Source organism: Muntiacus reevesi, chromosome 3 (genome assembly GCF_963930625.1).
Source record: "Muntiacus reevesi chromosome 3, mMunRee1.1, whole genome shotgun sequence".
Lineage (NCBI taxonomy): Eukaryota > Metazoa > Chordata > Mammalia > Artiodactyla > Cervidae > Muntiacus > Muntiacus reevesi.
In genome coordinates, this window is record NC_089251.1 from 31,889,895 (window position 1) to 31,916,569 (window position 26,675).

General features: G+C 39.2%; 1 protein-coding gene and 1 non-coding gene across 2 annotated transcripts in view; both read left to right on the top strand.

Moving 5' to 3' along the window:
* Positions 1–698: 698 nt before the first annotated feature.
* Positions 699–26,675, top strand: part of RAB10 (RAB10, member RAS oncogene family) — a 63,105-nt gene continuing 37,128 nt past the window's right edge. The window contains exon 1 of the mRNA XM_065928706.1: positions 699–1,357. Coding sequence (XP_065784778.1) covers positions 1,231–1,357 — 127 coding nt within the window. The 5' untranslated portion in view covers positions 699–1,230. The remainder of the gene's footprint in view (positions 1,358–26,675) is intronic.
* TRNAR-CCU (transfer RNA arginine (anticodon CCU)) lies at positions 14,698–14,770 on the top strand. Its single transcript has one exon. It is a non-coding gene; the product is annotated as a tRNA-Arg (tRNA).

Consider the following 26,675-nt stretch of genomic DNA (forward strand, 5'->3'; position numbering starts at 1 on the left):
CCTCGGTCCTCTTTCTCCCCTCCCTGGAACTCAGATTACATCATCCCAACCTGAGCAGCGTGGTCAGATTTTTCCCATTTCAAACTCCCGCTCTCTGGAATGCCAATTCTTGTTCCTTAAGCAAACCAGGTTGGAGCTGTTATGTTTCCCCTAACTAGGGGGAGGACACTCCAGGATGAACCTCATTTTAGCGAAGAGGCTATTAAATGACCCAGGGCACTAGTTTTCCTCGCATTTACGAGCTACAGCTGCACAGGAAACACACGGCCACCCAAGGCCGTGGCTGCGCCAAGACCCTCAGCTCGATACGCTTGTCAAACGGGACCCGAAACACCCTCAGCGAAGTCGGAGAGCAACCGGAAGAGGAAAACCCGGGATGTCAAGGTGGGGGGGCGCGGCGGGGTAACGCCGGCATGCCGCGCCTGCGCAGTGACTGAGCAGCACCTCCCCGCGGGGCGTGCTCGTCAGGCCGCCGCACCCTATCAGGCGGCCGCAGGGAGCGCGCCCGCGGCCTCGCCCTTTCTCGCCCCACCCCTCTCTCATCTCCGCCTGGCCTTAGACTGAGGCTGGGAGACCCAGAGCGAGCTCCACTCTCCGCCCCCCGCGGGCCCGCACTCCCCCTGGCGCGCGTGCGCAGGGGCGGACCGCAGGGCGAGGGCGCGAGGGGAGGGCGAGCGTACGTCCTTGCGTGCGTCTCAGGCAGCGCGCACGCCGGCGTGAGAGGGCACGGGGGAAAGGTGGCTCTGGCCGGGGAGGCTCGGTTTCCTGTGGCTATGTAGCTGAGCTCGTCAGCTCCGAGTCCTCCTTCGCTGACTTCGCCGCGTCCTAGCGCTGAGCTGCTGCTCGGGAGAGAGAGACTGTCCTCACGCCCACCGCGCTCCCTCGACGGCCGAGCCTGCTCGCTCGCCCGTCGGAGCGTCCCGGCCGAGCAACCCTGAGGGGGGAGGGGAGGCCATTTTGTCCCGACCGACTCCCCGGAACCGGGCGGAGCGGCTGGGAGAGGCTGCGGAGCAGCGGTCGCCGCCCTCGGAGGCACCGGACGCCGCCACCGTCTGGGCTTCCTCGACGAGGCAGTTCCTAGGTCACCCGCGCCCTCTCGAGCTGTCCTTTTTCCCACGCTTCCCCCTGGTCCTCCGGCCTGAGAACGCCCGGGCGAGGAGGAGTTGGCCGTAGTGAGAGGGACCGATCCCTTGGGGCCGCCGGCGGCGAGAGCCTGAGCCGCTCCTCCCAATGGCGAAGAAGACGTACGACCTGCTTTTCAAGCTGCTCCTGATCGGGGACTCGGGAGTGGGGAAGACCTGCGTCCTTTTTCGTTTTTCGGATGATGCCTTCAACACCACCTTTATTTCCACCATAGGTAAGACCTGTGGGAGGATGGTGTGCGATCTCTGCAGCTGCAAACCTTTCCTTTTACTCCAGACATCTTGCTTCCCGTAATATACGCCTTTGTTTCAGTGATCCCGATTCCAAGCGACAGACCCAAGTTACTGTTTGAATCGGCATTGAGCTTTCTGGGGCGGGGTCTTCCCATGCTTTCCATCCGGTCTTTTGCTCTCAAGTGTCCCACTCTGCTCGGTGCCTGCTGTTACAAAATATGCAGCATTAACACCGTTCCAGAATCCTATTTCTTTAAGCGTCAGGGTTGGCTTTTTCCATGTTTGTGTGGCGTTACTAGATGCACGATACTTGTAAGGGATTATTTTCATGGTTGGGGTTGAAGCAGTACGAGTCATTTGGTAAAGGCCTGAATTTATACTTCAGGGCAAAGAGATTCCATATGGTCTTAACTTAGAGTAAACTTGAGGGTTTGTGTAAGGAATAATTAAAGCAAATTAGAAGGGAAAAGTGAGTTGCCCCGCGTTGACTAATCCATTGATGTGTCAAACAATCGGAGGCTCTTAGTGCTTGGGGTGGGACTCTCTGACATGTTTGCACACAGTACTTTTCGAGACATCAGCAGAAGCAATAATCTAATGGAGATGGTCAGTTTCTGTCCTCGAACCTGAAAGAATGAAGTTCTCCCTTCTATTTTACACTAGCATCTTATAGGGAAGTGTCTTGCAAGTCATAGCCTTGGGACTTCTAGTGTACTTTTCACCTCATGTTTCAGAATTATTTAGTATGAAAGTAAGAACTAAAGATTGACCTTTTAAATCGGTTTCTTGTTTAGGAAAAGAAAAGGGAAGGCTCTAGGAAAGTCCCTTTCAACTCTACTGAGAAAAGTGGCATTTACACGAATTGTGTTAAATTGGGCTGGATGTGAGATCCTTTTTTTTCCCTCACACGATAAATATCTTAACACGAGGTTGGCTCTGTCACTTGGGGACCAGTACACAGCATTGGGGCAAGTGCAATAAAACCCATTTTAAGTGTAATTAATTTTATATTGAAATGATTTTAAAAGCAGGCATAGTTTTCTTTGAACTCTGGGAAGTGTCAAAATTAAGCTGATCCCATTTTACAGATTTGGAATCATTGATTTGGATTTCTTGTGATAAGTGTCAGCTACTTAATTCATTCTCATAAAACAGATTATACTGAAATTTGACATTAGATCGTTTTAACTAGATTTTGATTTTACTTGTTTTTTGGGGAGGGCATCTTTGTAATTTTTGTCTCCTGAATGTCATACTGCTCTCTAGACCTATTGTAAATTTCATGAGACTTAGAACTTGTTCTCTGCCTGTGGGTTAGCACTTCCTACCACTAACTTTACTTTTAATATTCCACTTTTAGCTGTAGCTGGGTGGATCAGGTGGTTAGATCCTTCAGCAAATATTTATTGAGCATCTAACGCTAGGCACTGTTTTAGTGATAGATAAGTGGTGAACACGGTAGACGTCTTAAGGAGCAGTCTAGAGAGGAAGCACAATAGAGTGGACAGTGCTACAGTGGGGGTAAGCATAGGGAGGAGGGGTGATTAGTCTAGATTAGGCTTGCATGGAGATGATGTCTAAAATGAAGTCTGAAAGACAAGTAGAAATTGAACTAGAGGGGTGGGATGGGGCCTTGCTGGAAAAGGGAGCATAGAATAAACCTGTAGTAAGATCAGAGATTTAGTCCATGTTGGTCAGCTTTAACCTGTGGTTGAGAAAGGTAGACTGGAAAGTAGGAAGCAAAACATTAACTCCCATCTACTCTTGGCCTTTTGTAATGGGTGCAGTGTTGTTTATTGTACTCACAGCTAAAACTCAGTCCTGTAAGATGATGACACGATCTTCTTGTGTAGTCTTGTGGGACCTTAGTTCCCAGACCAGTGTTTGAACCCTTGCCCTCAGCAGTGAAAGCACAGAGCTCCAGGGAATTCCCTTATGTAGCGTTTTTACTGGTGAAAATGTGTGGTGATTTTGGATCTCACCTGCTGGGTTGGAATCCTAGTTCCACAGGTTACTGGTTATGGAACTTTGACAAGTTAATTAACCTTTTCTCCTACTTCAGTTTCTTTAAATACTATTAATAATAGTACCCATCACAGAAGGTGGTTGTGAGAATTTTATGAGAGCAAAGTGCCTGGTATGGTGCCAGGCACACTGTAGGAGCACAGTGCATGCGTATCAGTTATATATGGAACACATGCTCCATGTGCTATAGTGGGGCAGAACAAGTTACTTTGTGAATTGAATCCCCTGTATGCAGTGGTTATGCAAATATTGGTTAGTGCTCTGCCAAACAGTTCACTTTACACTCTGGCATGTTCATATTTTGATATGAAAATATTTGATGTGTGTGATATTTTGATACCTAAGACATGTTGAACAGAATATATGGATGTAAAATTCTGAGTGCAGCTCCAGCATGTGGCATGTATTAGCTCTGTATGCATGTTTAGAAGTCTCCTGGTGTCTTAGATCAGTGCTATCCAAAAGAAACATAATGTAAGTCACATAATATTTTTTAGTAGCCACATTTAAAAAGGAAAAGAAGTATTTAATACTGTCTCTTAGCTCCTTTTATCCGGTCTTCTCATTTTATTATATAATCAAAACTTAAAATTAGTTGGACATTTTATATTTTTCTCCAGTGTGTATGTTATTTTTACAGTTCATCTCAGATTAGGCACTTTTGGACAGTGCATGTCTAAACAGTATAAACTGGCCAGTTGGCAAATGTGCAGATGGTTAGAGATACTTGAAATATGTACTACTTTTAGGGCATTTTAAACTTTGTCAGTTGGCTAAGATTTTTGTTTGTTTTGCTTTGCTTTTTAAAAAATATAGAGATTCTCTATGAATGATACTGAAATTTGAGTTGACATTTGATTGTTAAAACGTCTCGAGGTTTGAAAGGAAGTGGTTACTTTGCAGGGGTTCAGAAGGGCCAAACTGTGAGGAAAATGTAGCCTTTATTATTTTAGACATAGTCAATTTAGTTACTTATTGGTTATTGATTCTTGGAAGAAATAATTTTTATAGGCTTATGGTGCTTATCTACAAAGCTCACAAAGGCTATTTAAATTTTTCTATGTACTTTTCCACACATCTGTATCAGAAATTGTGTGTGATATTTATGGTCAGATTTATTGCAGACAGAGTTTTAAAAACAAATGATGATGGTATGTTCCACACTCACCAATCTCAAAGCAAATTCAAGGGCATTAGAATATAAGCTGCACAAGGGTAGAAGACTTTGTCATTTTTTTGTTTTTTGCTGATAGATGTTAAGTACCTAGAAGAGTCCCTAAATTTAATGGGTACTTGATAAATAATGAAGGCAGGCAGGCAGGTGGTAAGTACAGTGTAACCAGGATCCTCTAGAATTAGCTGGTTTCATTTTAGTATTTCTTCTTTACCTAGTTTCTAAGCATTAAATATACGAGGTAGAGAGAGTTGCTGATTTTTGGATGAGCATATTTCATTGGTTGATTTGCCCAAGGTCACGAAAGCATTACCTCTGGGTTCTAGGTAAAAAACTAAATTGGTAAAGGCTCTTGCCTCTGGGAGAGGCAATGGATGTGTCCCTTTTTTGGTCTTTCTGCATATTTTTACCAAGTGTTGGAAGAGTAGGTTCCACTAACATGAATTTAAAGATTGGTTTATTGAATTGAGCCCATTTTATATGGAGAGACTGCTTTTTAGAAAATCGAGCAATACCTTTTTCATTTAAATGTGTCTGGACTTTGCTGTGACACCCAGATAGTGGCTCATGCTGCAGAAATGCCAGAGTACATAAGAAATGTCTTTCATTTCAAGATCTATTTTTAGGATTGATTTAAACTATCCAGACATTTTCCCAAGAAAAGTACACAAATGGCCAGTGAACACATGAGAAGATGTTCAGCATCTTTTAATAATAAGGGAAATGCAAATCAAAACCATTATGTGATGTTACTTCACATCCATTAGGATGACTGACATAAGAAATGAACTTTTGTCATGCAGTTAACTATTCCTGCTTTCAGTTCGTTTGGGTATATACCTAGAAGTGAATCCTATGGTAATAAATTTTTTGAGAAACCACCATATTGTTTCCAACAGTGGCTGCACTGTTTTTACATTCCCACTAGCACAGCACCAGGATTCCATTTCTCCACATCCTCCAACACTTGTTATTGTCTGTTTAGCAGCATTATTCACAATAGCCAAAGGATAGAAGCAACTCAAATATCCATAGAAAAATAAATTGATACACAAAATGTAGCATAACATACAATGGAGTATTATTCAGCCTTAAAAAGGAATGAACTGCTGATAGATTTTACAACATGGATAAACGTTGAAAACACTGCTAAGTGAAACAAGCCAGAACAAAATGACAAGTATTACAGGTATCTGGAATAGGTCAATTCATAGAGAAAGTATAATAGTGGTTGCCAGGGACTGGATAATGGGAAGTTATTTCCTAATGGGTACAAAATTCCAGTTAATGGGGAATTACTGCTTAAAGGGTACAGAGTTTCAGTTTACAAGGATGAAAAAATTGTGGAGATGAATAGTGGTGATATTTGTACAGCAATGTGAATATATTTAATGCCACTGAATTGTATACTTAGAAATGGTTAATATGTACAAAAAGACAAACACTGCATGATTCCAAGTACATGAGATATTTAAAGTTGTCAAATTCCTAGAAACAAAGTAGAATTGTAGAAGGTAGGTTGATAGTCTCCCAGGGACTGGGAGGAGGGGGAAATGGGGAGTTGTTTAATGGATATAGTTTTAGTTTTGTGAGATGAAGTAGCTTTGGAATTCTGTTGCACGTCATTGAGGATACACTTAACACTATTGCACCATACACTTAAAACTAGTTAGGTTGGTAAGTTTTTATTTTATGTGGTTTTTTTTTTCTTTGTCTTTTAAACTGCAATTTAAAAAGTAGTTAAATGTCAATTTTATGTTCAGTATATTTTGCTACCAAAAAAAAAAAAAACCAAACAAACCCCAAAACACCCTTCGACAGTTGATACAGCTCTCTAAGAGAGCATTTAATCTCAGACAGCCCCTTCACTGTTTCTTGTGAAAGCTACTGTTAACTGGGGGGTCATTGAGTCAAGAGGATCCTTTAAGGTACTTTCCTATGCTCAGTATCACTGGCTGTAATTTCAGATACTAAAAGCAGGTTTGTCTTTTTGTTTTGTGTCTCCCCATAGAACTCCTTAGAGTATTAATATAGGAAAGGACTCTGCAGTGAATTTTAAGAGTCAGAAAACTCAGACTGATGAGGTGAGAAAGTGAAAGTGTCAGTCACCCAGTTGTGTCCGATTCTTTGCGACCCCATGGACTGTAGGCCACCGGGCTCCTCTGTCCATGGAATTCTCCAGAAAAGGATACTGGAGTGGGTAGCCTTTCCCTTTTCGAGGGGATCTTCCCAACTCAGGGATCCAACCCCAGTCTCCTGCATTGCAGGCAGATTCTTTACCATCTGAGCCACCAGAGAAGCAGAAAGATTATATGACTAATGAGTGGAAAGAGTTTTGACTAAATCCAGATAGAATCCTGTTTGTCACTGTGTTTCTCATCCTGAGAATTTTGTTGTTTTGTTTGAAAAAATTAAGGATAAGGTCATTCTCCTACTCATCAATTTGTATTTGAAAAGTGGAGTTGCAGTAGTTTTGACAGAAGTGGGAAAGGAACAGGTCCCAGCACCGTGTATCAAGGGGTCTGTTCAGGGTACTTGTCCTTTGCAAACAAAGCAGAGCATGGCAGACCTGAGCTAATAGTGCTGTTGCTTTTCAGTTACTGAGTTTGTCCGACTCTGTACGACCCCATGGACTGCAGCCCGTTAGGCTAACGTGTCCTTCACTGTCTCCTAGAGTTTGCTCACACTCGTGTCCTTTGAGTTGGTGATGCCATCCAACCATCTCATCCTCTTTCACCCCCTTCTCTTCTTGCCCTCCATCTTTCCAAAAGATATTCAAAAGATATTAGGATTTTTTCCAGTGAGTTGGCTCTTTGCATTATGGTGTATAATAGTAGACATGAATTGGCAAAGGAAGTACTGATTGATGTTCCTGTTTGGTTTGTAAAAAGGAAAAAATGATAGAAATACTGGCAGTCTGTTTCAATTAGCAGCAGCGAATTGCCTGGTTAGTTCTGTGGTAGCAGTTTAACAAAGAAATAGGGGCTTTCTGAGTGTTGATTTACAAATAAGAGACCGTTACTTGGCAAAAAATATAAGTTTGTGTGTATCTAAGAGAATCTTCATGGGAACACTGCTTTTGGAGATGGTTCAGTCATAAAGGAAGAGTGTAAAAGCTATAGAGAGTGTTGAGAACATTGTGTGAACCCTAAGACTTTAAAAGTCTTATAGAGGTTTTGCTGCCTTCAAAGAGGTGAATATTAGAGGTTAGTGGGATAAATTCTTCAATTTGGATTATAAGAAGAGGAATTTAAAATGATAACTAGAATAAAATTTTGGTGAAGAAAACTCATCTGAAGGGGAATTTCAAATGAGAAATTTTTGTTTGAAGATAGTACCATATACTTTAGCCAAAGTGATTGCTTGATATTTATCCTTCTTTCCAGAGATGAAAAATCATATTTTTGAGGAAAACAGCAACTGGTGATGGAACACTAAGTTTCCAGCATGACCCAGAAACAGAGCATCCCAGGTTGTAAAACATTAGAAAATGGAAAAAAACCCTTATTCTGGAGACCCAAAAAGTACAACGTATCAAAATCAGAACAGAGAGCAGTGTTGATTTGTTTCTTTCATATCAATGGCAATGCTTATGCAGGCTTTTTTAAATTGATGTTTTTATTAAGGCAATTGTAGATTCACATGCAGTTGTGAAAAATAATACAGAAGGATCCCTTGTGCACTTTGCCCAGTTTCTCCTAATGGTAGCATTTTGTGAAACTATAGTATCACAACCAGGATATTGTCTGGCATAGCACACCAGTCTTATTCAGATTTCTCTAGTTTTACTTGTACTCATTTGTGTGTGTATATTAAATTCTCTGCAGTTTTGTGACTTTTTTAGGTTCATTTGCCACCACCACAGTCAAGATACTGAACAGTTCCAAGGGACAAGGATCCTTTGTGTGTTTTTTTTTTAACTATACCTGGTCCGCCCCCTCCCAAAATAATTTGTTCTCCATTTATAAAATTTTGTCATTCACAGATATAAATGGTATCAATAGGTTGTAACTTTTTGGGATTTACTTTTATTCAGTTGGCTTAATTCCTTGGTGATTCATTCAAGTTGTGTGCCCCAAGTAGTTCCTTTTATTATTGAGTAGTATTTCATGGTATGCATTCCCTACAGTTTGTTTAACCACTCACCCATTGAGAAACAACCTGAGTTGATTCTGGTTTTTGCCTGTTGTAACTAAAACTGATACAAATTTTTGTGTAGATGTTTTTGTATGATTATAAATGTTCATTTCTCAGGGATAATTTGCCCAAGTGTGCAGTTACTGGGTCAGTATGGTAATTGCTTGTTTAGTTTCATAAGAATATCAAACTCTTTCTAGAGTGACTATACTCTTTTATAGTCTCAGGGTAGTTTGTGATCTAGTTTCTCTATATCTTCAAAAGTATTTGGTGGTAGTACTCTTTTGTATTTTAGCTATTCTGGTAAGTGTGTAGTAGTAATCTCATTGTGGTTTTAATTTGCATTTCCCTGATGGCCAGAGGTGTTGAAAACTATTTATGTGTTCTCATCTGTCTGTATATTCTTTGCTGAGATATCTGATCATGTCAGTTGCCCATTCTCTTGATTGGATTGGTTCCTTTTTTTGTTTGTTTGTTTTTTCCTGTTTTGAAAGTTCTTAAACATTTTAAGTACTAGCCCATTGTTGAACATGTGGTTTGCAGATATTTTCTTCCAGTCTCCATAGTTTGTTTTTTTCCTTCTTCCTATGGCCTTTTTTTTTTGGCGGGGGTGGGGGGTAGTGGATTATATTTATTCACTTATTTTGCTGCATCAGGTGTTAGTTGTGGCATATGGGCTTCTCCCTACTTCTCAACTACTAATACATGGTTAGTAGTTGTGGCACATGGGGTTAAATGCCCTGAGACACATGGGGTCTTAGCTCCCTGACCATGGATCAAACCCATGTCCCCTGTATTGGAAGGCAGATCCACTGGACCACCAGGGAAGTTCGCACATGGGCTTTCACACAGTAAAAATTTTAAATTTAGATGAGGTTGAATTTATTAATTTTTCTTTTCATAGGTCATGTTTTGGTGTCTAAGAACTCTGTCTAGTTATAGACACTGAAGATCTTTTTCCATTTTTGTTTGGTAAAAGTTTTATGTTTTTACATGTGAGCCTGTGATATATTTTGAGTTACTTTTTGTATTATGGTATGAAGTTTAGGTTGAGGTTCTTTTATCTTGCTTATAATGGTATCTAGTTGCTCCAGTACCATTATTGAATGTGCAGGCTTTTTTTTTTAAGTCTTGTGTAATCAGTCAGTTGATGCAGATGTTCTGAAGGCTTGGGAGGTACCCTGTATGAAGCTATGGGATTGAAAGTTGATTTAGTGATTGACTCTTATCTGCAATAATTTATTCTTTGCTTTCTGAAAGGTTTTTAAAATTAATTTTTATCAGTGATATGTACACATATTTGAAGTTAAATAAACTGCCAAAAGATTTATAGTAACAAAATTAAGCAGTCTCCTGTCTCATCCCCTCTCTAGTTCTGTTCTTTAGAAGTATCATCTAGCTCTTCTGTTAAATATTGCTATTTTTCAAAAGATATGCTATATTGACATCTTTTGAATTACTAATTTAATATTAAATGAAACATTTAATCTTTTATAATCTTATCCCACTCTTTATCCCAATTTTTTTGTTAAATTGTTACCCTGTGGTTACATTAATATGCCCATGGGAATATTACCTTTAAAGCCAAATAGTCTGTTACAACTCTGTTTCCTTTTCTCTGACGTTAAAACTCTCTTTATTTGATTAATTTCCTGTACCCATTATCAAGTCTTCCTACATCTTCCAACAACCTCTCAGAATGAATTTCTGCACAGACCATTAGAGATTATTGATACATGTTTTTTTCCTGGATACCCCTCTTTCTTCTATGTCTTTCTCCTTCCTGCTTCAGTTCCCTTGGCCTCTCTCATGTGAGAGACTGCTGTTTTACTGCTTTGGGTCATAGTAGCTTCTTACAAAAAGGGTATATGGCAAAGGAAATTTTTTGAGACTTCCCATGTTTGTTTGTATTTACTTAACTTTATTGGGTCCTAACAACAACACAAGAGATCTTTGTTTTGTCATGCAGGATCTTTCTTTGTGGTGCATGGACTCTCCAGTTGTGGCTTGGGGGCACAGTAGTTGTGGCACTCAGTCCTAGTTGCTCCACAGCATATGGGATCTTACTTCCCTGACTAGGGATCGAACCTGTGTCTCTTGCATTGCAATGCAGATTCTTAACCAATGTACCACAAGGGAAGTCTTGAGAATTCCCGTATTTGTTGTTTAGTCGCTAGTGAGTGGGTGACGTCGCTCAGTCGTGTCTGACTCGTTGCGACCCCATGGACTGTAGCCTAGCAGGCTCCTCCGTCCATGGGATTTTCCAGGCAAGAATACTGGAGTAGGTTGCCATTTCCTTCTCCAGGAGATCTTCCCGACCCAGGGATTGAACCCGGGTCTCCTGCATTGTAGGCAGACACTTTACCGTTCTGAGCCACCAGGGAAGTCCCTGTTTAGTTGCTAAGTCGTGTCTGATTCTTTGCAACCCCATGGACTGCAGCGTGCCAGGAGCTTGCTCAAACTCATGTCCATTGGATCAATGATCCTGTCCAACCATCTCACTCTGTGCCGCCCTCTTTGCCTGCTGCCCTCAATCTTTCCAGCATTAGGGTCTTTTCCTATGAGTTGGCTCTTCACATGAGGTGGCCAAAGGATTGAAGCTTCAGCATAAATTCTTCCAATGAATGTTCAGGGTTGATTTTCTTTAGAATTGACTGGCTTGATTTTCTTGCAGTCCAAGGGACTCTCAACAGTCTTCTCCAGCACCGCAATTTGAAAGCATCAATTCTTCGGCACTCAGCCTTATTCATGGTCCAACTCTTCATATCTGTACATGACTACTGGAAGAACCATAGCTTTGACTATACAGACCTTTGTAAGCAAAGTGATGTCTCTGCTTTTTTAATATGATGTCTAGGTTTGCATAGCTTTCCTTCTAAGGAGCAAGGGTCTTTTGATAATCATGGCTGCAGTTACTGTCCACAGTGATTTTGGAGCCCAGGAAAATAAAATCGGTCTCTGTTCACTTTTTTCCTTTCTGCTTGCCATGAAGTGATGAGACCGGATGCCATGATCTTGGTTTTTTGAATGTTGAGTTTTAAAGCCGGCTTTTTAACTCTCCTCTTTCACCTTCATCAAGAGGCTGTTTAGTTCCTCTTCACTTTCTGCCATTATAGTGGTATCATCTACATATTTGAGATTGTTGATATTTTTTCCAGCAATATTGATTCTAGCTTGTGATTCATCCAGCCTGGCATTTGGCATGATGTACTCTGCACATAAGTTAAATAAGCAGGGTGGCAGTATACAGCCTTGACATACTCCTTTCCCGATTTTGAACCAGTCTGTTCCATGTCTGGTTCTAACTGTTGCTTCTTGACCTGTATACGGGTTTCTCAGGAGACAGGTAAGATGGTCTGGTATTCCTGTCTCTTGAAGAATTTTCCACTGTTTGTTATTATCCACAAAATCAACAGCTTTAATAAAGTCGATGGAGCAGAAATAGATGTTTTTCTGGAATTCCCTTGCTTTCTGTATGATCCAGTGAATGTTGACAATTTGATCTCGGATACTTCTGCCTTTTCTAATCCCAGTTTGTACATCTGAAAGTTCTCAGAGGTTCATGTACTGCTGAAGTCTAGCTTGAAGGATTTTGAGCATTACCTTGCTAGTGTGTGAAATGACTGCAGTTGTATGGTAGATTGAACATTCTTTGTTAGATTAGATTGAACATTGTCCTTCTTTGAGATTGGGATGAAAACTGGCCTTTTTTAGTCCGGTGGCCATTGCTGAATTTTCCAAATTTTCAGACATATTGAGCGCAGCACTTTCACAGCATTATGTTTTAGGATTTGGAATAGCTCACCTGGAATTCCATCACCTTCACTAGCTTTGTTTGTAGTAATGCTTCCTAAGGCCCACTTGACTTCACACTCCATAATGTCTGACTCTAGGCAAGTGACCACATCATCGTGGTTATCCAGGTCACTTAAGACCTTTTTTGTGTAGTTCTTCTGTGTATTCTTCCCACCTTTTCTTAATCTCTTCTGCCTCTGTTAGGTCCTTACTGTTTCTGTTCTTTATCATGCCCATCCTTGCATGAAGTGTTCCTTTGGTATTTCTACTTTTCTTGAAGAGATCGCTAGTTTTTGCATTCTATTGTTTTTCTCTTTGCCTTGTTCTCTTAAGATGGCTTTCTTATCTCTCCTTGTTATTGTCTGGAACTCTGCATTCAACTTGATATATCTTTACCTTTCTCCCTTGACTTTCGCTTCTCTTCTCTTAGCTGTTTGTAAAGCCTCCTTTGACAACCACCCATGTTTGACAATGTCTGAATTCTTTGACTCAATTAAAAGTTTGACAGGGCCTAGATTCTGGTTTGAAAATAATTTTTCATTAGCATATTGAAAATCTGTCTTTTGGTTCCTTTCTGATGTTGCTGGCAAGTCCAATACCATTGTGATTTTTTATGCATTATTTCTGGCCTGGTTTATCTCTGCAGAATTTTAGGTTTTTCAGTGTTTTGAATTCTTGGTAACAGAGTACGAACCTCAATGGGTGGGTCTTTTGTTTTTTCCAGATAAATCCATCCTTCTTAATATTTGGTGGGTCTTTCCAGGCCCTTAACTTCAAGTTTTCTTGCTTTTTCCCCTCCTGTGATTTTCTTCTTTTTATTTTCTGTTTTTAGTTGGATGTTGGACTTCCTAATTGATCATATAATTTTCTGTTTTCAACTTTGCTAATTCATTCTTCCTGGGAGACCTTTTTTTTTTTTTTCTGGGAGACCTTTTTGACTTTATCTTTTAACTTCTCTACTGAAGACTTTATTTCAGCTGTAATGTATTTAAATTTCTAGTGCTTCTTGTTGTTTATTCCTTAAAATTTGTTTTTTAAGTATTCTGTTTTTGTTTTATAAATACAGTAACTTTTTTGAAAGATAGCTTATTTGACATTTTATTTCTTGACTCTTTTCCTTCAAGTTTTCCATGCTTACCCTCTTTCCCCTACCCCCATTTTTGTTTCATTTTATATTTTATTTTATAGGCCTTTTGCTAATGATTGGTAATTTCAGGGTATACATTCATAATTGAGAATGGGTCATTGAACCAGCTATATACTTCAATACATTTTTTTTTTTAATGCCAAAAAAAAAAGGAGTGGTTGAAAGATGTTTGTGAGCTTTGTGAGAATGGGTGGGGCTTTTTAATCTCCCTGGTTTTAGTTTCATCTCCACACTCTAGTGGGCTTCTTGTTTTTAAATTCAGAGTATGTCACTTTCAGATTTTCTAGAGAATAAACCTTTAGACTTGTGCTATAAGCGGAGTGGTACTATCTGGTTATGTGAAATGGAGACTGTCTTTATAAACTTTTAATCAGACCCTCACTTTCTGTTGGGCTTTCTTGGTGGCTCAGCTGGTAAAGAATCTGCGTGCAATGCGGGATACCTGGGTTCAATCCCTGGGTTGGGAAAATCCTCTGGAGAAGGGAACAGCTACCCACTCCAGTGTTCTGGCCTGGAGAATTCGGTGGATGGTATAGCCCATGAAATAGTCAGACACATCTGAGTGATTTTCCCTTTCACTTTCTGTCTGGTACCTGATACCTCCTATATTGAAACATGAATTGGCTTGCTCCTTATTGGTATCTTCTTCAGTGGGTTCTAAGGTCGTAAACTTCTTCATCTGTTGTGGTTAGTTACAATGTCTATTATTGAAATCAAGGTAAGCTATTTATATTTTTTTCCCTTAATGTTTTGGTGTGACTTTGGAGAGAAGTTATGAGAAAGATCTTTCTCCTCTAGTTTAACTGGAATTTGAAGTAACTTTTGACTCCAAATGATTTTCTTTCTTTTTTTTTTTTCCAAATGATTTTCAATTCCACTTTTTAATGGATAACATCCAGTAGAATTAGGGATGAGTGATAACTTTGCCACTGTTTTTCTAAATATCCAGTCTGTTGTCAAAATACAGGTATTTTTGTTATTTAAAATAGATAAATGTAGTAGGGAATCAGCAATTCACAGCAGCTGAAAGAGCTTTTGGGACTTCTCTGGTGGTCCAGTGGCTGAGACTCTGCACTCCTACTGCAGGAGGCCCAGGTTCAATTCCTGGTCAGAGAACTAGATCCCGTGTGCCACACTGAGAGTTCACATGCTTCAGCTGAGACCCAGTGCAGCTAAATAAATTTAAAAGAAAAGGAAAGAGCTTTAATTTAGATGTGTAATATATATATATTTTTAAGATATATAGTATAATCTTGGTTGATTTACTTGAGGAGGGGAAAGAGTATTTTTTGCTTTTTGAACAGAATATGACTGTAGACTTCAATTTCAGTCTTTTGCTCTTGATGTATATACTGTTTTATAAAATACTAACAAATGATTCAGCAAACTCATAATCTGCCAGAGGATTGCAGTGTGTCCTATATACTGTAGCACTTGGCTTTGAATGATAAGGTATCACCCTCTTGATTTTTAGCTGGTTTGAAACCTACTGTTAAACATTTGTCCCTTCACAGTGTGAGTATTGAGTTATTTTACCTCTTTATATATTCTTAGTCTTAATAAAATGCCTTTGCCTTCCTTAAATTAGACATTAATGGATATGTGTGAATTTTTAAAAATCCAGTAGTGTGTCTCTGCATATTTTTATGTGGGGATATATACTCAGGATAATAAATGGGCTAGAGTGCTATGGAAGAAGTGAAGTCATTCAGTTATGTCTGACTCTTTGTGACCTCATGGACTGTAACCTGCCAGGCTCCTGTGTCCATAGGATTTTTCAGGCAAGAATACTGGAGTGGGTTGCCATTTCCTTCTCCAAGAGTGCTGTGAAAGGTAAATGTAAATCGAAATGATTGTTCAAATGTCAGCTCTTTGCTTAAGTAAGAGTTCCAAAAACTTTATTCTTTTGGAAAATGTCAGACCTACAGAAAAGATATTTACTGTAATGAACCCCCTTATATCCTTCCTTTAGAGTCACCAATTGCCAATATTTTACAGCATTTGCTTTTATGTCTCTTTAGAGAGTTTATTTTGTATATGATGTGGTGTGTGATTCAAAATAGATTGAAAATCTGTATGTCAAGGGGAGCATAGTCACTTTTCAAAAATAAAGTAGAAAATTAAATTACATGCCTCGGCAGTTGCTGTTGAGGTTTTACAGTGTGTCAGGCACCATGGACTCAGTGGTGAGTAACTCAGTCTTGGTGCCTGTCCTTGTGGAGGTTCAGCTACAGTGGAGAATTTTGAAAAGTGCGTCACTATAACACTACTTTCTCAGCACCTGAAGTTAGAATATGATTCTCAGTATCTTTGCTGCTCTTCTAAGACATTTTTTTTAAAAGACATTTTATATTTGTGGGAAATAGAAGCTTTATGCCCTTTAAGACACCTCATTTTTCTGTTTTGTTGTCTTATCTTACAAAGTTATGTTTGCTATACCTCAAGAAAGAAAGAATTTTTTCTTAAGATGTAGAATTTTAAACAGTCAGCTAGTAACACTTACATGTATCTAGAGACTAATCTTTCATCAACTCTGAATATAATCCAGACCCAAAACATATAGTATACTTAGAAATTCTCTAAATTAAAGCCACACACAGTACTTGTTTTCTTGGTGTCTTGCTGACTTTGATTTTTAACTTTGTTTTAGACTCAGAAGCAGCAGCAGACTTTTACTGTTCTGTAGGTGACATATCTAACCAGCAGTAATGAGACTAGATAGACATTTTAGGCAGGAAACCTGAAAACTCTAACAAAGATTAAAGATTGTATTACTGTACAGTACAGTTACAGATTTTTAAAATTTTATGTATTTCTTTATTTGGCTGCTCCGGGTCTTAGTTGCAGCACCTGGGATCTTTAGTTGTGGCATGTGAACTCTTAGTTGTAGCATTTGGGATCTAGTTCCCTGACCAAGGATCCAACATGGGCCCCCTGCCTTGGAATTGAGGAGTCTTAGCCATTGGACGCCTGGCGTGTTGCAGTTCATGGGGTCGCAGAGTCGGACACTATTGAGTGACTGAACTGAACTCAGCCATTGGACAACCAGGGAAGTCCCTACAGTTTCAGATTTGTGAATTGATGATTATGACTAATGAGAAGATGTTCTTTTTTTTTTTTTTTTGGGCAACCCACATGGCTTGCTGGATCTTCTGGATCTTAGTTCCTTGACCAGGGATTGAACCTGGGCCTCAGCAGTGAAAGTGCCAAGTTCTACCCACCATTGAACTGCTAGGGAATTCCTGAGAAGAAGTTCTTTTATTTTCACTTGTCTTTGTCAAGGTAGAAACTTTGATATATTTTGGAGACATTAAAAAAAGGGGGGCTTTTGTGCCTTATGTATGCCTAATCAGAGTTTAACTTTCGTGAAATAATTTTTATACAGTAGATGAATGATTTATTATATCATGAAATTATTTCTTGTATTAAATTCTTTTAAGAAATTGGGATGCATTGATGGAAAAGTGAAGCCTGAGGACGAATATAATCCAACAAAATTATGAGTCTAGATGAGGTAAATTTGAGATTTATTCACTAACTCTCAAGTATTAGGATTGTTGAAGGGTTATCTTTTAAAATGTGAGTGAACTAGTTCAGGGGATAAATATAAGGATTTTTTTCCCCCCCATATTGAATGAAACACTTACAGAAATAATTTCTCTGTTTTACATGGATTCAAGAAGGGTCTGCACAGATGTGTGAATGTCAGGATCATAAAGAGCATCTTAATGAAACTAGCTTATAGTTAACATCAATGATGGACTAGAGCATGGAAGTCAGTCATGCTCTTAATATGACTCCCTTGGTAATAGTGGGCTTTTTGGATAAGTCAGACAGGGTTTATTTATTTATTTATTTTTATTAGTTGGAGGCTAATTACTTCACAACATTTCAGTGGGTTTTGTCATACATTGACATGAATCAGCCATAGAGTTACACGTATTCCTCATCCCGATCCCCCCTCAGACAGGGTTTAGAAGTTTGTATTTGTCTGTACAGTAAGATATTATAATTAAAGTATTATATAACAGGTATAAGCAACTTGTGGATTGTTTCCTTGTATATGTGACTAATGGTTAATGTGTGCTTAAGGGAATAAAAATAATTTCAGTGTTAACCTGGTAAGTTCAATATAACTATAAATTTGTATTTATAATTTATAAACTATAAATTCAGTATAACAATTTCTATACTATAATAGCATGACTTCCACATCTAATTTTTTTCAATTTCTTTTCTGAAAAATTTTCTTTATTAAGATGTCTATATGTAGGTGCCACAGATTATAGGACTTTTTTTTTAAAAAAAACACAAGTAATTTCAAATTTCCTTAGACCCCAACACATGTTTTCTTGAGCTGACTTTCACTTTTTTCTAGGTTATGCTTTTTAGCAGGCACTGTTTGAGTCATTGGTGAGGAGTGCTCTCACTCTTTGCTGTAAGTTGTGGTCTTCCTATTAAATGATGATTTCAACTCCAGCAGTGATTTAGTTAAGCACAGTTTACCGTTTCAGAACTTTCCTCAGTCTCAGGTAATATTCTCATCGTTGGCATTCAGTCTTCCTTGGAAACTTTAGCTCCATAAGACTATTTCTGCTGAATGGACTGTTTCTTCAAACATTTTGCCTTTTTCCTGATCTTCTATTGAATTTTAGCAAATTTACTGAGTTCAAATTTGTTTCAGTCGAGTGAGAATTTTTTAGGGAACTGTGTTTTCAAATTCAGTTAGCATGTGCTAGAAGGTGAAATTCATTGGTTGATGGAAATGAGTGGTTAGAAAGAAGTGGAGGTCTTGAAACATTAATATTAAGGAAAACATTACAGATGACTTACCTTCAATAGTAAATGATTTAAAAATTTTGTTAATTTTTTCTTATTTCAGGAAGATGTGTTTTACACATCTTCCTGAAAGCAGGGGTGTCAATATGTCTGCCTGGTATTGCATGATACATGCAATACAGTTGTGCATATGTTGTTTTGTAAATTTTGAAAAGCACCATGGAGTACTATTACAGCTTGGCTTATCCTCCTTGCTCTTTGTCAGTTAAGTTTTCTCATAACTGCCATGATCTGTTTTCAGTGGATGATTTTTTTTTTTAAGGCCATGCATGCACACAGCATGTTGGAAAAATGCCAGTAGACTTGCTTGATGCAGGGTTTCCACAAACTCTTCAATTTGTAAAAATGAACGGTGTCTTTGAAGCACAGTAAAGTGAAATGCAATAAAACGAGATATGCCTGTATGTTGTTTCAGTTCATTCTCACAATAATCCTCTGAGGAAATTTGTATATCCCTATTTTGCTAGTCAGAAAATTGAGGATTAGAACTATTAGGTCATTGAGCCAAGAAGGTCATACAGCTAGCTAGTAAGTGGTGAAACCAGAATTATTAATCCAGGACCCTCAGACTCAAGCTCATATTCTTCCCAGTACATTATATCAGAGAAGCTGGAAATACAGACTTTTAAAAGAGTAAAATCATTTAAAATCTCTTCTTCGAGAATAATTTCTTTGAATACATAATTTTGTGGTAGTTATAAACAGACTGGGCTTCCTTGATGGCTCAGATGGTAAAGAATCTGCCCGCAGTGCAGGAGACCCGGGTTCTCTGGGTCTGGAAAGTCTCCTGTAGAAGGGAATGGCTGCCCACTTCAGTATTCTTGCTGGAGAATTACAGTCACGTGGAGTTGAAGAGTTCAATAACGACTGAGCAACTTAACACTTTCAGACTTTCATTCACTTACAGAGTAGATGTACTTTTATAGACAGAGAGTTTGATTTGTTCTCTCAGCTGCAATTTTTTCCTGCATGTATCCCTTCTGTTGATAATTTTAAGTATCCATTGATCTTCGCAACATCAAACATCATACCCCTTTATTTGTAAAATTTAAAAAAAAATTCTGACTGTGAAAGGTCTTTGTTGTGGACTTTGTCTAGTGTCTGTGTGTCTGAGGGTCTTCTCTTGTTTGTGGAGCGTACGGGCTCACTAGTTGCAGGGTTTGGGCTTAGTTGCCTTGTGACATGTGGAGTCGTAGTTCCCAAACCAGGGGTTGAACCCAAGTCCCTGGGTCTGGAACATTGCCTGCAGTAGGAAATGGCAACCTGCTTGTGTTCTTGCCTGGAAGATTCCATGGACAGAGGAGCCTGGCAGGCCATAGTCCATAGGGTCGCAAAGAGTCAGACGTGACTTGAGCCACTAAACATGTAAGAATGTATAACATAGAAAGGATAAGTACTGTGATGTGTCCCTCTTCTTTGGAGTCCATTCTTTGCTCCTCACCTTCAATGTAATTTTGATGGCAATACTGTTTTTCAGTACATTTATGTATTAGGAAGTGACAGCTTTTTGCTTTCCCCTGCCACCCCCCCCCCCAAACCCAGCTGACTGTAAACAAGGGCAAAATGTTTGAGCAAGTGTCACTTCTAGGGTTAGTTTATTAAATGCTCAACCACCAGAACCTCTTAATGAGGGTGAAAGAGGAGAGGTAAATGGCTGCTTTAAAACTCAGCATTCAAAAAACTAAGATCATGGCATCTGGTCCCATCCCTTCATGGCAAATAGATGGGGAAAAAGTGGAAGCAGTGACAAGTTTTATTTTCTTGGGCTCCAAAATCACTGCAGACTGTGTCTGCAGCCATGATACTAAAAGACCCTGCTCCTTGGAAGGAAAGCTAGGACAAACCTAGACAACGTGAAAAATCAGAGACATCACTTTGCTGACAAAGGTCTGTATAGTCAAAGCAGTGGTTTTTCCAGTAGTCCTGTACAGATCTAAGAGTTGGACCCTGAAGAAGGCTGAGTGCTGAAGAATTTTATGCTTTCGAACTGTGGTATTGGAGAAGCCTCTTGAAGAGTACCTTCGACTGCAAGGAGATCAAACCAGTCAATCCTAAAGGAAATCAACCCTGAATATTCGTTGGAAGGACTGGTGCTGAAACTCCAATCCTTTAGCCACCTGATGTGAAGAGCTGACTCACTGGAAAAGACTCTGATGCTGGGAAAGATTGAGGGCAGGAGGAGAAGGGGCAGCAGAGGATGAGATGGTTAGCTCACATCACCGATTCAGTGGGCGTGAATTTGAGCAAACTCTAGGGGATAGTGAAGGACAGGGAAGCCTGGCATGATGCAGTCCATGAGGTTGCAAAGTCAGACAAGTCTTAGTGACTGAACAACAGCACAACCAAACCTCACCAGGAACCCAGGTTCTCCTTTCATCACTCGGTTTGTCCTCCAGCTAGCTCTCTTGGCGTGGAGTTTACTGCAGCAGTTTAGGCTCCAGACATACTGAGTCATAACATAATCCAGAGGAAAAGGGACAGTTTCTTCCTTAGGTCTTTTTCCCTTCCAGCTTTTTACTTTGAAAATTTGAAAAGGTAATGTAACTATTCACATATATATCCTTCATGCAGATTTTCTGATTATTAACATTTTGCTGCATTTGTGCACTCATACCATTTGTATTTCTTTTTTTTTTTTTTTTGCTAGACCATTTGAGAATTTGAAAGTAAGCTCTAGATACCATGTCACTTCATCCCTAAATACTCTAGTATGTATCCCCTCAAAACAAGAATGTTCTCTTATATAACTACAATATCATAATTACACTCAAGAAATTTTATATTTGTTGTTGTTTAGTCGCCAGCTAGGTCTGACTCTTTGCTCTTATTCATATTTCCTCAAGGTTTTTGCCTCTTTGGGTAGGGGGAGGTTGGTGGTGGAGGTGTCCAGAGTCCAATTCAGGATTATGAATTTAGTTGTCCTGTCTCTTTGTTTTTTTTAATCTCGAACAAAGTAGATCCTCACATTGACCTTTTTCTATGAGTCTAAATATTTTATTAAGAAAATGTCTCACATTTTGGGTTTGCTTCCTTGGTGGCTCAGATGGTAAAGAGTCCGTTTGCAATGCAGGAGACCCTTGGGTTGGGAAGATCCCCTGGAGAAGGAAATGGCAACCCACTCCAGTAATTCTTGCCTGGAGAATTCCATGGACAGGAGCCTGGCGGACTATAGTCCATGGGGTCATAGTCAGACATGACTGAGTGAAAATATTTTTATTTTTTCCTCATGATTAGATTAAAATTAAACATTTTGGCAAAACTGCTGCTTAGGTGATGTGTCTTTCTCATTGCATCACATCTCAGTGCATAATGTTATTTTGTTCTGTCATTGGAGATGCTAAGTGTGAGCCCTTGGGTAAGATGGAACCTGCCGGGTTTCTCCACTAAAGGTATTTTCCCCCTTTGTAATTAACACATCATGGGTAGGGATTGTGCTATGAGACTGTGGAACTATCTTATTTTTTAATAGCATTTTACATGTTGGTTTGATCCATGAAGGAATCAGTTGTTAACATTTTGGGTTGCTGAAAACTTTTTCTCATTCCTTTTTATATTATTATTATGACTGTACCATGTGGCTTGTGGGATCTTAGTTCCCCAACCAGGGACCAAACCTGTGTCCCCTGCATTGGAAGGTGAATTCTTAACCACTGGACCATCAGGGAAGTTCCCCAAAGCTTTATTCTTCTTAATATTTACCCACAAAACTTTATAGGGGGTGGTTTACCTGGTAAACGGAAGTATGGTACAAGCAGTAGTCCCTCAAGTTTTATTCTCATGTTTTCATGTTGAGTCCAGTTGTGAAACAAAACCTCCTTAGAAAGTCCCCAGTCTTCTATCATGTGCCTTAAAGTGTTTTCTGTTCCTGTTTGTTGCCCACAGAAAGGCTTATTTGGTGTTTTTAGATAGCACTTGTAAAGACCCTGGGACTTTGAAAATATTTTTAAAATTTATAGAAGTATAAATAACCATTTTACCTTGGTGTTCATGTAACTGTCCTCTTACATGCAATTTTCAAATTACGGTATTAAGTGCTGAAAGCTTAATTTTGATTCCATAAATTGGGTGAAGGAAAACATGCCATTAATGGGGTGATGATTTTCCCTATTTGAAGCATGACTATCTTTTTGTCAAGTTATTCTGCTAATGAAGCCAACAGATTAGTAATTATTGAGTTTTTGAGTGAGAAGAAATTGAAAAAAAAATGAAAACTTAGAGGAACTCTCATTTGACCTAAACTACTAAGATTGTGGCATCTGGTCCCATCACATCATGGGAAATAGATGGGGAGACAGTGTCAGACTTTATTTTTTGGGGCTCCAAAATCATTGCAGATGGTGATTGCAGCCATGAAATTAAAAGATACTTACTCCTTGGAAGGAAAGTGATGACCAACCTAGATAGCATATTAAAAAGCAGAGACATTACTTTGCCAGCATAGGTCCGTCTAGTCAAGGTTATGTTTTTTCCAGTGGTCATGTATGGATGTGAGAGTTGGACTGTGAAGAAAGCTGAGCGCCGAAAAATTGATGCTTTTGAACTGTGGTGTTGGAGAAGACTCTTGAGAGTCCCTTGGACTGCAAGGAGGTTCAACCAGTCCATCCTGGAGGAGATGAGTCCTCGGGTGTTCATTGGAAGGACTGATGCTGAAGCTGCAACTCCAATACTTTGGCCACCTCATGCGAAGAGTTGACTCCTTGGAAAAGACCCTGATGCTGGGAGGGATTGGGGGCAGTAGGAGAAGGGGACGACAGAGGATGAGATGGCTGGATGGCCTTAACCGACTTGATGGACATGAGTTTGGGTAGACTCCAGGAGTTGGTGATGGACAGGGAGTCCTGGCGTGCTGCGATTCATGGGGTCGCAAAGAGTCGGACACGACTGAACGACTGAACTGAACTGATGCGTCACAAAATGTTTTGTGATGGCATCTTATTTAGCTTCATGTGTTCTTGTCATCTTTGGACACAGTCTTAAGTAACTGCTGCCTTTTGAATGAAATGCTGATGATGCTTTAGACTTGTTACTTTTTGTCAGTGTTAACACTTTAAACATGAACTTTTTCTGAGTTGCTGCCTGAAGGGCTTACTGCAGTATATATTTTGGTTGTAGATATAAACTCTATAATAAATGATAAAATTATCATAGTGAAAGCATTTTTATTCTGAATACTTTTTAAAATAATTTCACATACATATATATTTGGTTGGCCAAAAAGTTTGTTCAGTTTTTTCCGTAAGATGGCTCTAGTAGCACTTAGTTGTCTTTAACTTTATTTGAAACAATTTTGATAGATTCTATTGTGATAGCTGTTACATCAGTGTGCATTAAAAAAAAGTTACAAAATTGGTGAATTTTTGTGTAACCAATACTGAGGATGGAAGAAAAAGCAGCATTTTCAGTGTATTATACTTTATTATTTCAAGAAAGGTAAAAATGGAACTGAAAGGCAAAAAAGAATTGTTCAGTGTGTGGAGAAAGTGCTGTGACAACCTGTCAAAGGTGGTTTGCAAAGTATTGTGCTGGAGATTTGTTTCGGGATAGTGCTCCACGGTTGGGAAGACCAATTGAAGTTGATAGCGAGCAAATCGAGACATTAATTGAGAACAGTTTACATTAAACCATACAGGGAAGTAGACCAACATACTCAAAATAGCCAAATCAAGTGTTGAAGACCATTTGCACCAGCTTGGTTATGTTAGTCATTTTGATGTTTGGGTTCCACGTAAGTTACGCAAAAAAACCCTTTTTTGACTATATTTCTACATGTGATTTTTTACTTAAATGTAATGAAACTGTTCCATTTTTAAAACATATTGTGATGGTCCATGACAAGTGGATTCTATGTAATAATGTGGAACAAAAGAGACCAGTGGGGCAAATGACATAAACGGATGACCCTTCACTACAAGGCTGGTCTTCATCCAAAGAAGTGATGTTGTGTATTTGGTATGATTGGAAGGGAGTCTTCTATTATATCTCCTTCTGGAAGACCATGAGATTTGTTCCAACAGGTACTCCTCCCATCTACACCACCTGAAAGCAGCACTCAACTAAAAACGTCAGGAAGTAGTCAACAGAAAACACAGTCTTCCATCAGATAATGCAAGACTGCATGTTTCTTTGATAACCAGGCAAAAACTGTTATAGCTCAGCTGGGAAGTTGATTCATCTGCCATATTCACCAGACCTTGCACTTTTGAATTTCCATTTACTTCGGTCTTTACAGAGTTCTCTTAATGGAAAAATTTCAGTTCCCTGGAATATTGTAAAACGTACCTGAAAGAGTTCTTTGCTCAAAAAGATAAAAAGTGTTGGGAAGATGGAATTATGAAGTTGTCTGGAAAATGGCAGGTGCTAGAACAAAACGGTGAATATGTTGTTCAATAAAGCTCTTGGTGAATATGAAAAATGTCTTTTATTGTTACTTAAAAGCCAAAGGAACTTTTTGACCAACCCAGTAATTTTCCATATTTCTCATTTATTCCACTGACTGGTGACCTGATAACTTATTGCATTTCAAGGTCACAGCTTCAAATATTCTCTTTCCAGCATCTGTTAAAACCAGAGGGAATTGGGGACTTCCCAGGTGACTCATTGGTAACTGCAGTGGCCCAGGGTTCAGTCCTTGGTCTGGGAACTAAGATCTCACAAGCTGCATAGGAAGTAAAAAAACCCAAAAAATCAGAGGGAACTGGCTGCCTTTTATTATGCTTGATATCAGCTTGCCGTGCTAGAAAGGGAAATGTCAGTTATTTTACATTTGTAAAGGGTTGGAAAAGAACAACAGGTTATCCTGGGTTATCTTTTTAGATGTAACCATGTGTTAAAAAGTAGTAACTGTTTGCACTGAACCATTTGCCTGACATAACTACTTGGTTGGTAGGACCTTGGCAGAAATTAGTTACCAGTCTGCCAGACTCTCCAGTTACTTTAATGCAGCTTTGTTTAAAATGTGGAGTCTGAGACAGTAAATCTGAACATAACATTTTGGTAAACATCGCACATGAAGGCTCTTTTGGTCAAACAGACTTAGTGATCACCATACTTGGAGTAGCTTGGTGAGGGTGATACATATGCATCAAACAGAAACACCAACCAGAATATTTCTCTAATTAGATAGTTACTGTGAATAGAAAATATGTTGTGAAATCAGAATAAATCGGAATGGGGAGGTGGCTCATGGAATTCTGTCCTGAGGAACTGGAATTTATGATGATATCTGAGATATTATTTGAAGTTAGGAGAAAAGAATGAGGAGAGAATGAAGAACATTTTCAACAGAGGAAATAGTCAGGGAAAGGTCCTTGGTGAGTAAAAGAGCTTATCAAAGAACTGAAAGGCGTGTGCTGCAGGGCTGAGTCGGGTAAGGGGAGCAGAAGCAGTAGCTGTTGCAGTGGAGGTGCTGGCCTGATCGCCCAGAGTCAGGCAGTCCATACTAACAATTTTAATTACATTGAAAGTCTAAACAGCTGTGTGACATGGTTAGATTAAAAATTTTAAATGGTGGTTGGTCCAGACTATGCAGAATGGATTGGAGTTGAACTTTTCTAGTGAATTTTATCAAAGGTGTATTTAAATTCTTACTTGTATATTGAGTAATTTAATCTTCAAGGATCATAAGAGCGTATATATGGAAGTGCCTTTTGGTGACTGTGACACTGAGCTTTTAGTTTTTGAGAAGTGATCCTTTAGTGCTCAAATACGTGTGACAGATACTGAGCCAGGGGACAGAATTTTAATCATGGTTAATTTTCTTTGTGAGCTTAAGCAAGTAATTTAACCTTTGAGCCTCTTTATCTGTAAATTGGGCATGTTAGAGAAATGTGTGTTTAACTTAATTGTGTTAATCACTTAACTCTACTTAACATATGGGCTGAGTCTTGCTGAGTCATTTTCTCAGACTCTGTGGGCAAGGCTTAATTAAAGCCAGTTAAACAAACTTAAAGATATCTCATACCTCTTCGGTAGAATTCAGAGAAAGGAGTTGTTGTATGTATGTTTTATTTATTTTCTTTTAATAAAAGTTTTTTGCAGAGCAGTAGTGTATCATTCCACACAGATGATTCATTGTTGAGAGAGAATACAGTATCGTGTAGCTAGGGGATGGGACTACTTGAGGCACCTCTTTGTATTTTAAATTTAAGAATTTCTGATATGCCTTAAGCCTGTTACATCTATA